We start from the raw sequence: 12,847 nt of genomic DNA, 5'->3' as shown, positions 1-12,847 counted from the left end.
AACCGACCATAATTGGTTTGGTTTGGTTTTAACTAAAAAAAGTCAAACCGAACCAAACCAACCCGACATTACATGTATTCAATTTTTAAAATATTTTATACATAAAAATATTTATTTGTAAAGTAATTTATAAATATTTCTTAAATTTTTTCGTAATTTTTTATCTATTATCATATTATTCAAGCTTGAACTTAGAATTTTGAATGTCAATAAGTTTTATATCATGTTAGTAACTCAAATAAAGTCCAAACCAAAACCAACTCAACACTAATCCTAACAAAAGAAATTCAATTTACCACTAGAAATGACAATAATGTTGGATATCTATTCTTTAGTTTTGCATAATTGATTTAGCGAGTAAAAATACATAACTTAAGTTTTTTTCTCTGTCATCTAATTAATACTTATTTTAGCATGACTTAGTATTTTTAGATTATGGTCATTTTCTTTTATGGCTTGTTAATTAACAATATTTATTTTAACCGATTATATTAGCTTTTGTTGAATATTTTAATACAATGTCATCACTCTTCTCACATTTTGTGTTATTTTCTTAAGAAACACCTTAATTATATAATTGTATCTTACTAGGACTAAAGAAATATTTAAAGTAAAAGTTATATGTTTTGTATCAACACTATTCCGAAAAAAAACCCGAAAAATCCGAGAAAACCGAACAACCCGAGAAAACCCGAGGTTGAAAAACCCGAATTTTATTGGTTTGGTTTGGTGTATAAATTTTAAAACCCGACGCAATTGGTTTAGTTTGGTGTTTAAAAAATCCGAACCAACCCGGTCCATGTACACCCCTAGCGACTAGTGTTACACTTTCTTTCCTTGTTTTGGAGATGGTTTTAGTCTTATTATGTCGCAGATGGTTGGCTGAGGATGGTTGTGACTTGTGACTTTGTTTTGGTTGATATGGTTGGTTGTGTGGTTCAGATAGGAAATCTTTGGTCAGCTCTAAATACAGGGGAAACTTTGTCTATAAAATGCCGATGAGGCTTGCTTGGGCGCTAGCTCCTAAGCGCCGGTCACTGTTCTGAATTGGGTCGTAACATCTGAGGTACGGTTTGAACTTGTAACATGTGTCTAATCCACACATTTTGTGTTGTCTCCTTTATCACGCAACCAAAGCTTTAGGGCAAAGAATCAATCTATTTATGATTTATGGGGTATGAGAAAAAGAGAAAAAAAAAGAGAAAAAATCTAAATCTTCCTCTTGTACTTCTCATCGAGTCCATTAATCAGATCTTAAACACACATAATATGAAGGAAACAGATCAGAGTATAACAGAGCCACCAAGTGAGAAACTATAAAAACTTCTTCCTTTTACAAATGAAAAAGTGAACAAAAAAAAATATTACACACTGGAAACTTAGACTAAACAAGCATGAAATAGAGCTAAGGCAGTTCAATATTCAATCTCTTTTTTAGTAGGCTTTATCTTTTCCGACAAATCGTCATACCATCACCAATAGGCACCTTAGAAAAGCCAGAGAAATGATGTCAGAAATATTTCATAATTTCTTGGTCTAAGATATTTCAAATGCGAAAAAATAAAAAGACAAAAATCCCAGAAGAAGAAAGAAACAAGGAAATTCTCATGCTTACCATACTGATGTCGACGCGGTTATCCTCCATTAAGGTTTCATTAAATTTTCTAATGCTAAGAGTCTTGGAATCACTTACCTGCCAAAATAATCAGTTAAAGCTGAATCATTTTTTCCTTTTGGAGTTGACAAACTGCAAAAATGTATTTACCAGTGGATCGGAAACTCTTCCATGCCATAGGACATTATCTACTACAATAAGACTTAAAGCTGAATCATTTTTTCCTTTTGGAGTTGACAAACTGCAAAAATGTATTTACCAGTGGATCGGAAACTCTTCCATGCCATAGGACATTATCTACTACAATAAGACCGCCAACTCTCACCTGTGAAAGGGAACGGAATTTACAATTTCAAATTGCCAGGCCTTACTAAACTATGCAGCAATACTAGATGTAACTTAAGATGATTTGAGATCACGCAACACACCAGTTGTAGCAGCAACTCAAAGTACTCTTGATACATTCTCTTTTCTGCGTCTACAAAAGCAAAATCATATCTGCATAGAGTTGGAGTTATTTAGTGAATGACTTTCCTTTTAATCCAACCATAGTCCATTATAGATAGCTTTTTCAGATTAGGCATTTGGCTCAAAAATCACATCTTTTACACCTCAAAATGGTGCTAAGTATAGCTCGAAGCACTCACTTAAAAAGGGAAGAAAAATACATTCTATAAAGTTGTCACTCATATATGGAGTTGACAGCAGATTTACGTGCACATTTATAACAAAAAACCAAAAGTCGACAAATAAACAAAAGTTGGCCCTCAGCCAGATATTTACCTGCAACTTTCACCATTTTGAATCAATGACTTCAAAGTATCTGCTGCTAGACCATGTCTCACGTCCACCTAATGGCAGAGCCAAACCATCAGTGATATGACTATCAAGAAATTGCACATACTTATCGTACTTCACCATAAACAAGCATGAATAATGATAAGTCGTTACTAAATGAGAAATACAGTTCACATTCCAGCATTTTATGTTAGGCAGCATGCACGTTTAGCCTCCATAAAGAGAACAGTGTGAAGTCAGATTAAACAAAATTTTTGTGCACAGATGCAGACAATTCAGATAAGTAGACTCAGTCTTCCAGGAGAATAGTGTGGAAGATGAGGATATATCACATAGAATTAAAAAAGAATGGCTGAGAGATGCTATAGCACTATAGCAGTGTATGTGACAGAAGATACCTAGTAAAATGAAAATCAAGTTATATATAATAGTTTCGCGACTAGCATGTTACGTGACAGTGAATCTGAGGCCTCTAAGCCCATCATATCCACATGATACGTGTTGTGAAAATGTAGCTATCAAAGTGGATGTGAGAACATAAAAAATTGGACAAGATTAGGGGTGTGTTTGGTATGTAGGAAAACATTTTCTCCAAGTTTCTCATGTTTATATTTTGGAAAATATTTTCTCCGGAAAACAAGTTCCTTAAAAATGAAGAAAATGATTACCTTAATAGAAGTGGGGAAAACAAGTTCCACTATTAGCATTTCAAGCATATTTGTCTCCTCCCCACCGCCCGCCGCTCCCAACCCCCACCCCCACCCCATCCAATCTGCATAGTATTTTTCTAGATTATATATAAATGCTCTTGGAACAATATTTTTTTGCTTACTTAGCAAACATTAGAAAATAATTAAGAAACTCACTTATTTTTCAAGAAAACATTTTCCTTTCAAACACACCCCAGAAACACACAAAGGGTGGACGTAGCACATATAGCAGAATAAGTTGTGGTCGATGCCTGAGATGGTTTAACTATGTCTTAAGTAGACCTCCAAAAAAGCATCAGTCCATTGGTGCAACACTATGGTGATTGAAGGTAATAAAAGAGATGACATAGACCTAAAATCACATTGAGAAAGTCCTCAAAGAAACACTTGAATTTCTAAAGATCAATGAGACTTACCTGAGTACAGTACATAACATAAACAAAGGATCTATTTAGGTGATATCAACTAGTTGGATTAAGGCTTAGTCGATGTTACTCTTATATCAGGTCCAGTTAGGGAAAGTGTGAGATATAGAGAACCTCTGGGTTTAAACAGCCGTTGAAATTCATTAGAAGAGATTTCTTTTTACCATTAGTCGGATATGCCCCAATACCGAAACAAATATAGATAAACCATATAACAAATCCCACTTAATTTGGAATCAAGGCATGCTTGATTGATTGATGGATGTATAATAAGGTCAATAACTGTTTCATCCTTAGTAGATTACATCTTATGATTCATATGAAACATATTTTTCAAAAGTTATATTGCATTCTCTCACAAATATAACAAAAAGAATACATCTTATCAATCACACAGGGAAACACCAGAATCACCTTATGTGACACGCCGGCTCGGTCATAATATCTTTTTGCAACTTCAATTGATTTGCCATCTCTTTCACAAGCAATTAAATGACCCCCTTCTGGAAGGACCAGGGCAACAGCCAAGGATGAATATCCCTGTGGGACAATACGACTCATATTATTGACACCATAAAAGAGAAGATCAAGTTCCCTTCCTCTCACCCTTTTTCTCTTGATTTTTGTTGCTATTGGCATCATAAAAAACCTAAATAAAGGATTTCTTTTCTTATTATAAAGAACCTACATAAAGGATAAGACAGGTGAAAACTCCAAACTTGTGCCATACAAAATTACAACAGAAGAAGGTGCGCATTATTAAACACATCTGTGCCACAAATTCATGCTATTCAATACATTGTTGTCGACTAGTCTCAGTTGCAGCCTCATTTTCCAGTTTTTGGCATCTTAAATTTGCTATTTAAGTGGCTTTTGCAGCATAAATTGTCAGCAGTGTGTGCTCATTTTTTTGACAAGAAGTACCAAACTATTTAATATGAGGTAAGATAAGCATAACACAAAAATATAAACTATGTAGATGAGTTCATAATATAGACTTACAGTATATGTGCCCACTTCAATGCACTTTTTTGCCCCAAGAATCTGGACAAGCATAGCAAGTAGTTGTGCTTGATCCGGTGACACCTATAACTAAGAATGGCAGTTAGTCAATATTGAAGTCCAGAGCATCTGTCAATCTCCTCAAGAGAAAAAATCATCATCAATAATAACTGCCCTAGCTTATATGGCAAACTTATAAACCAATAAAATAAAAGGGAAAATTAAGAACCAGTTCACCTTCAGAGATTTTTGCAGAGGGAGGACATCTATCCCCTCAAGGTCTAAAATTACTAGCATAAAAGAGGAGAATGTGAACTTTCAAGACTTGAAATTGAAAGAGAAAGTTTCCTCCCCATGGGCCCATGTATTATTAGCAAAGTACATGCTCAAGCTGCATCACACTTTAACAAATCTTCTTCCAGAAAAGATTCCCCAATAACCGCATCTCATCGACTTCACGATATGATGAGTGAATCGGATTGTCTTTCATGTAGGGTGTGTTCGGTATGAAGGAAAACGTTTTCCATGGAAAAGGTTTTCCAGGAAAATAAGTGGGTTTCTTTATTTAGTTTTCTTGTGTTCAGCATGTAAGCAAAAATATTATCCTAGAAACATTTGTATATAATCTAGACAAATACTATGGGAGGTGGGGTTGGGGAGGTTAGGGGTTGGGGGTGGCTGGGATGGGGGTGGAGTGAAGATAAGATGTGTTGGAGGGTGGGAAGGAAACAATTGATGTGGAATGCCACTTGTGGAACTTGTTTCCCTACTTCCACTAGGGAAGTCCTTTTCCTCATTTAAGGAACTTGTTTTCCAAGAGAATGTTTTCCAAAAATTTTGACCAACCGAACATGAGAAAATTGAAAAACATTTTCCGGCAAATATTTACCTACACACTGAACACACCCTTAAAGTTTACAAATTTTCTTCAACTTAATATAAAGAGTCGGTTTTTACATATTCACTTGAATGAATTGCAAAGGATAAACTCATACAACTACTGAGATCTTTTTACTTAAGTCGGACTCAGTCAGTTGTTGCGTGCCCTGGAGCCACAAATCAAATAAGCTTCAGAGGAACCAAGGGTCATAATAACATCCATAACCAAATGATACTTAGATTTTTGATTAATGAAGAGACACTTCGTAACTAAATGCAGAAACTTGAGAGGTACCTAAAGTCTTTAAGACTAGAAAGAGATTATGTGCATGTATCAAAACAAAAAACAATAGAACAGCAAAACAGAAGTAGTGTTTACCTTACTTACGAGGAAGGTAAAGGAAAATAGAAGTCAGCAAAGTCTTGGCTGATGGATTACCTGCATCTGGCTGCCTTGCATTGTTGCTGTCTCCTCCCTAAGTTCACGCAAAATCTGAAATCCAACCAAAACAAAAATGAGTGACTGATAGAGTACCTCCTTCCTTTATTTTTCCTTTTAATCTTTGTTTTCCCCACATTTACTTCTCTTCTCAAATCACAATGAGATGGCAACAGGAACATTCACCTTTGGTTCTCTAACATTTGACAATATGTAGTCATACAGCTGCGAATCGACACTTATAATTTGTTTACCACCATATCTCACATCACTCGCAACGGTGACTGGACTATCATGGAGTTTTGATGCCTGAAGCTGACAAAAGGAGAGAGGAGTTGTGGGAGACACATGCCTCGTTAAGGCTGACACATCTATGCGGTATACGGAGGGAATGAATTGGCCATTAAATTTAGGTCGAAATAATCCAAATGAATTAGTGCAGCGAAGCACCATCTGGCTGGACATAGGAGAAGTAATCAGCAGCAAATACAGTCTGTGGAAAAGTTTAACTCCCTGCAAAAGAATAAATATAAAGAGAAGCATTTAGGAAACTAATTTGATACGTTCAGATAGCTTCAGCAACACAAACCCTCTACTTCTTATAATCAGGCAAGTGCGATTCATGCAACTGTATATGTAATCCACAATTTTATTTTATTTTTGAATAAACAGTATCTTCTATTCAACCAAAAAATTGAGAATTACAAACCAAACAGATGCTGACCACCTGCATCTCCATGAATTAACCTATACATACTACCAGCCACTCAACACAACAGTAAAAAAAACTTAACATACAGAACTAAGGAAATGAATTCAGATTTGTCAGGTGCCCTTGCCAGCTTGGTATGCTGTGACCTCTAGTATGTATGTGCAGTACAATTTCCTTGCAAATTTTATCTGCAGAAAAAACACCATTCTGGAACCTGAGCATGTTCCTGTCTCTCCAAATCAGATAAACCATCATTCCAAAAACACAATCAACAATAGCCCAATGCCCAGACTTCTTCTTTGCCCCTCTGTTGATCCACAATACCTCAGATGACCAGTTGACTGTGGTTCTAGAATGACCAAGCCAAACCAATAATCTGGACCAAATATACCTTTCACAATATGACATTCAAAGAACAAATGCTCAAACACTTCATCTTCTAAACCCCAGAAAACACAAGTTTGAGGAACATTGATGCCAAGTTTTAAGAGTCTATCTACAGTAGCAAGCCTCCTTTGTGCAGCAAGCCAAAGGTTAAACTTATATCTGGGGTGTAGATGTGGTTGCAATATCATCTGTTTCCAAGGGACTCTTTGGTACTGAGGCCTCAGCTTGTGATACAGCTTTGTTATGCTAAAGATATCCTCAGCCTTCTGTAAGTGTAGCAGTCTGCTCATCAGGTCACCTTGCAAGCCCTGAAGCTCATTGATGAGGCTTCTACTTCCTATGATCATCATGACAACCCAAGCGGCATTCTTGGGTATTTGCATAGTCTCCAGTGTATTGTTCTTGATATAGAAGCAATGAATCCATTTTATCCATAAACAGTCCTTCTTCATAGCAACAGCCCATAGATTTGCAATCCGGTTTAACAGCGAACAGGAAGTGGATTCCATAGTTTCATCTTCCACTTTTTCCTAACATTGACCAGTGACAACCAAAGAAAGAGGCAAAGGATACATGTTTACTCCTGGTCTTTTGTTAAAAAGGTCACCAGATTTGAACCCATTGGCTATGGACTTCTAAGTGCTGGGATTTATTTTTACTCTTAGAGGCATGGATAAGATAAGCTCCAGTCAGATAAGATATGCTCTTAATTTGGAACATTTCAGACGTCGGAAAAAAACATGACAATTTGGAGGGCTTCCAAATGCCTATTTTGGAATATCTGGTCGGAAAGAACTAGAAGGATATTTCAAGGGGAAGATTTGTCAACGTCAATTTTCAATCACTCTGTTTACTTGTTAATAAGGATACAAATTTCTAATTCCAGATTGACCTCTATTGTTTTCTGGAAAATTTGAGCTTGTAAAATTGACCGTTTGATGTATTTTGTGTAATCTCCATGCAGTTATACCCTAACTTTGTATAACTTTATGAAATCCCATACTGTCACTGCCCCTCATTAGTTTCGAAAGTACAGAGAGCATGTTTTTAGACATGTAAGGCCTATCACATATCTGATTAATAAGTGAATCTGTGACGGATTGTTGCATATAAGTTACAAGTTCGAACAGAACGTCAAACGTCGAGAAACTCATAGATCAGCAAGAATAGTAGGATTGGTGAGATCTAGCTTTGCTGGTTTCCAGTGGGACGTGCGCTCTACTCACACATCCTGCATTGCATTCTTACCTCTAAACCAAAGCCATGGGGCCAACCATTTATCTGCCTTGTGAAACATTTCTTCTCCCAAATTTACTCATCTAGGTTCCTATTCATATCTCTGGTCACCCATAAACACCTTCCAACATTCTATAGCTTTCCACCACTGACTGTTCAAGTGGGGAATTTACAACACTCAGACCATTGATCCTCCAACATAATATCTTGTTACCCATCTATTTCTTTTTTTGAGAAGGTAACAGTTTGTTACCCATCTATTTCTACTTCCACATTTTATAACTTCCGGGTGCCCAGCATCTACACCACAGTTAAGAACATAACTTCTGGCCAATATAAAATATAATAACAACAACATACCCAGTGTAATCCCACAAAGTGGGGTCTGGGGAGGGTAGAGTGTACGTAGACCTTACCTCTACCTCCCAGTTTCCGGTAGACTCTCGGCACAAGTAGAAGCAACTCAAAGCAGTATAAATTATTTTTTTTGATAAGTAAAAGCAGTATACAATGTCATGGAAAAATACTATAAAAGCATGATAGACAGTATGAAAAAAGGCAGTAGCTATTACAAATCAATACGATAATCAAGATACAAGAAACAACAGAAAGTAGCAGAAATCGAAGGACAACAAACTATAAGAGTAATAATACGACTCCTAGTATGAACGAATAAGTAGGACAACGCACAACTATCTACTACCCTTCTACTCGAATCCGTGTTCTCCATAGCCTTCTATCTAAGGTCGTGTCCTCGGTAAGCTGGACCTTCGCCATGTCTTGTCTGATCACCTCTCCCCAATACTTCTTCAGCCTACCTCCACTCCTCCTGAAACCATCCATAGCCAATCTCCCACACCTCCGCATTGGGACATCTGTGGCTCTCCTTTGCACATGTCCGAACTATCTCAACCTCGCTTCCCGTATCTTATCATCAACCGGGGCCACTCCCACCTTATCTCGGATATCTTCATTTCTAATCATATCTCTCCTAGTATGCCCACACATCCATCGCAACATCCTCATTTCTGCAACTTTCATCTTCTGAACGTGAGAGTTCTTGACTGGCCAACATTCCGCCCCATACAATATCGTCGGTCTAACCACCACTCTGTAGAACTTGCCTTTAAATTTTGGTGGCACCTTCTTATCACACAAGACTCCGGACGCAAGCCTCCATTTCATCCACCCTGCCCCAATACGATGTGTGACCAGCCTCATGCGTTGCGTCGCTGAGCTCACACTCCAGGTATTCAGTCTTGGTCTTACTCACCCTGAACCTTTTAGACTCCAAGGTTTGTCACCACACCTCTAGCTTAGCGTTAACTCTGCCTGCGAGCCTCGTCAATCAGAACTATGTCATCAGCGAATGACATACACCATGACACCTCACCTTAGATTTTTCGCGTCAATCCATCCATCACTAAGGCAAATAAAAACGGGTTGAGAGTTGATCCCTAGTGCAACCCCATCATCACTGGGAAGTGCTCCAACTCTCCTCCCACGGTCCTTACCCTCGTCTTGGCTCCATTATACATGTCCTTGATCGCCACACAGTGTACGCCACAGGTACACGTCTAGCCTCCAAGCATCTCCATAAAACCTCCTTAAGACTTTGTCGTCTGCCTTTCAAGGTCGATAAAACCATATGAAGATCACTCTTTCTCTCTCTATATTGCTCCACCAGTCTCCTAATAAGGTGAATTGCTCCTGTCGTCAGTTCATTCCCAGCATGAATCCGAACTGGTTCAAAAATAGACACGTCTCTCCGCACCTTCATCTCCACCACCTCTCCCAAACTTAAATAGTGTGACTTAGCAGCATGATACCCCTATAATTATTGCAACTCTGAATGTCACCCTTGTTCTTGTACAACGGAACCATCGGATTCCACCTCTATTCTTTGAGCATTTTCACCGTCTTAAAAATGACATTAAACAACTTTGTCAGCCACTCCACACCTGCCCTACTTGCGCTCTTCTAAAATTTCATCGGGATCTCATCAGGCCCGGTCGCTCTTCCCCTGAGCATCCTGCGAACGGCACCTTGAACCTCCGCAATCTTTATACTTCTACAATACCCAAAATCGTGGCACCTCGCAGAGTGCTCCAAATCTCCTAACACAATGTCTCTGTCCCCTTCCTCGTTCGAAGCTTATGAAAATATGACCGTTCCCCCGTCTAATGAGCGTCCTCCACGCATTTTGCCATCCTCGTCCTTGATGCACGTCACTTGATCCAGGTCACGTGCTCTCCTCTTCCTTGCTTTGGCTAGCCTGTACAACTTCTTATCCCCGCCTTTGTCCTCTAGTTCTGCATACAAGCGCTCAAAAGCTGCTGTTTTTGCCGCCATAACCGCTAACTTTGCCTCTTTCCTCGCCATCTTATACTTTTCCCTATTCGTCCTCTTCTCCTCCTCATCCTTGCTTTCTACCAACTCCACATACGCCACATTCTTTGCTTCCACCGTCCCTTGGACTTCTCCATTCCACCAAAGAATCCCCTTGGTGCCTACCACGGCTACCTCTCGTGACCCCAAGCACCTCTCTAGCTGCTTTCCTAATGCAACCGGTCGCCCTATCCCACATACTATTCGCATCCCCACTGAACTTCCAAGCCCCCATAGCCATCAACTTCTCTCCCATCTCCTGGCACTGGCCAATATAAAATATGACCAATATAAACATAATTTCTTTTCTTTTATTTTCTTTCCTTTTGAGAGGAGGGTCTTTTGGATACAGTCTCTTTGCCCCACAGAGGTAGAGGTAAGGTCCGCAATCTGCATACATCCTACCCTCCCCAGACCCCACTTGTGAGATTACACCGGGTATGTTGTTGTTGTTGTTGTGGCGGAGCCACAATGCTGGTATGGGTTCGGTCGAACCCAATAGTTTTGGCTCAAACCCTATATTTGTGTTAAAGAATTCATTTAATATGTCTAAATAATCTATTTAGAACACAGTAAGCAAAAACTATTGTGGTCTAAAATCCATAAACTAAAATTCCTGGTTCCGCCTCTACTAGGATACTGGTCCTATATTTGTAGTTCTTGCTTAATTTGGGCTGGGATCAGTCAAAGCTATATCACAAGCCAAAATTTTTATCTGGCTTAAACTGTAGTTACTTTAACAATCCTACAAATTGTCGCTAAAAAGTGCTCATTCCCTATCTGATAGCCACTGTTTATTGAAAAGGTTAACAACCACCATTTTACTTGCTGCTTAATCCTATAATACAATTTTGTTTTAAAACTAATTATAACTGGTTAAGTTGCTGCCATGTGACCAGGAGGGTCACGAGTTCGAGCCATGGAAGGCTGCGTACAATAGACCCTTGTGGTCCGGCCCTTCCCGACCCTGTGCATAGCGGGGTGCTTAGTGCACCGGGCTGCCTTTTTTTAATTATAAATTTTTATAAACATATAAATACAAGATTGTCTGTCAGTCTTTAGGAGATAGTTCACATTAAAAAGAACCTCTTCCTGTTTGTGAACTCAGTTTCCCCTACTGTTCAAAGAACATAAAGTAAATGAAAAGAGGAATTGTATGGCATAGTGTACTAGTAATTAACAAGCAAGCCAAAAACTTTATTCAACGAAAATCAAATGAAAAAAAAAAATAGTTTCAAACCACATGGGAACATTACCCAGAAAAAGAACAAGAAATAGAGATATTGACGAACCTCAAAGAAATATCTGGTAAACTGCTATGAAAATTAGCTACAGAAGCGAGTCCTTGTATTTGTTTTCTGTACTTTAGTTTGCTTGCCTGTTCTCTCCCTTTAATACCCACCAACAAAGATAAAGTTGAGTATAGCTAAAAAAGGAAAGAAAAGGATTGGAAAAATTGCTATAGACAATGTTAATTTGATTTGTGGTATTAAAAAATAATTGAATTAAAATAAGCATTTATACAATATAGAATTTAGATAAAAGTTCGTGAATTAACAATGTGAAAATAAATATATTTAAAGATAAGCATATATTTTTTTAAATAGATTATTTTTCTGTAATATTAGATGAGTCTTGTGAAAAGGAAGTAGAAAAATATAATTCTAATTCACACTTTCAACAACAATATACCACTAGTAAAGATTTGATGTAATTCACTAGAGGCTCAGGAAACAAATAAAAGATGTGTATGAACGAGATATCTAGCAACAAGAAAGAAGGAAAAAGATTGAATAGAGGAACTCCTGAGCATTTGGGGAACTTAGATGTGTCAATATTTACGGACTTCGATTATCGTCTCCCATCCAAGCAAAGATAGATTTGGTTTGGGTGATTCACCATTTGAAAGACGAGAGAAACCTATTGGCACAAAACCTTTAAAAGGTCTGGTTTCATCCCACAAATGGGATCTGGGGAGGATGGTGCGTACGCAATCTTGCCACTTTGTGAAGGTAGAGAGGCACATCCGTTCAAGTTACACTTATCAAAATCAAGTATGAAAAGAAAATACAGTTATGAAGAAGTCATGCTAAAACAAGGAAGAAGAGTATACCCCTTTCGTATACAATAATATAATACTCAGTTAAAGGTGTTAAGAAATAATTAATAATAAGAATAATTATAATATCTAATATTGTGTTTGATTAATGGTTATACAATACTTGGACATCAGTATGCAGAATGAAGTACGAAATA

At 37.8% G+C, this 12,847-nt stretch overlaps 1 protein-coding gene across 2 annotated transcripts; it reads right to left on the bottom strand.

Annotated features, from left to right (window-relative positions):
• Nucleotides 1-1,243: 1,243 nt before the first annotated feature.
• LOC132057002 (uncharacterized) lies at nt 1,244-12,041 on the bottom strand. 2 transcript variants are annotated; one of them, XM_059449433.1, is made up of 10 exons: nt 11,884-12,041; nt 6,055-6,381; nt 5,869-5,922; nt 4,551-4,634; nt 3,963-4,088; nt 2,399-2,466; nt 2,044-2,113; nt 1,875-1,940; nt 1,616-1,693; nt 1,292-1,486 (listed from the first exon to the last, which is right to left on the bottom strand). In XM_059449433.1, exons 2-10 carry the CDS (start codon nt 6,331-6,333, stop codon nt 1,445-1,447), a joined length of 867 nt encoding a protein of 288 aa, XP_059305416.1. In that variant the 5' UTR covers nt 6,334-6,381; nt 11,884-12,041; the 3' UTR covers nt 1,292-1,444. The 2 variants fall into 2 exon arrangements, with proteins under 2 accessions (XP_059305424.1, XP_059305416.1); XM_059449441.1 differs by lacking the exon at nt 3,963-4,088 and having other exon boundaries at nt 1,244-1,486.
• Nucleotides 12,042-12,847: the final 806 nt, after the last annotated feature.

The sequence above is a fragment of the Lycium ferocissimum genome, chromosome 1, assembly GCF_029784015.1.
Source record: "Lycium ferocissimum isolate CSIRO_LF1 chromosome 1, AGI_CSIRO_Lferr_CH_V1, whole genome shotgun sequence".
In the NCBI taxonomy this organism is placed as follows: Eukaryota; Viridiplantae; Streptophyta; class Magnoliopsida; order Solanales; family Solanaceae; genus Lycium; species Lycium ferocissimum.
The sequence above is the reverse complement of the archived record's forward strand: the minus strand, read 5'-3'. Positions and strand labels throughout refer to the sequence as shown.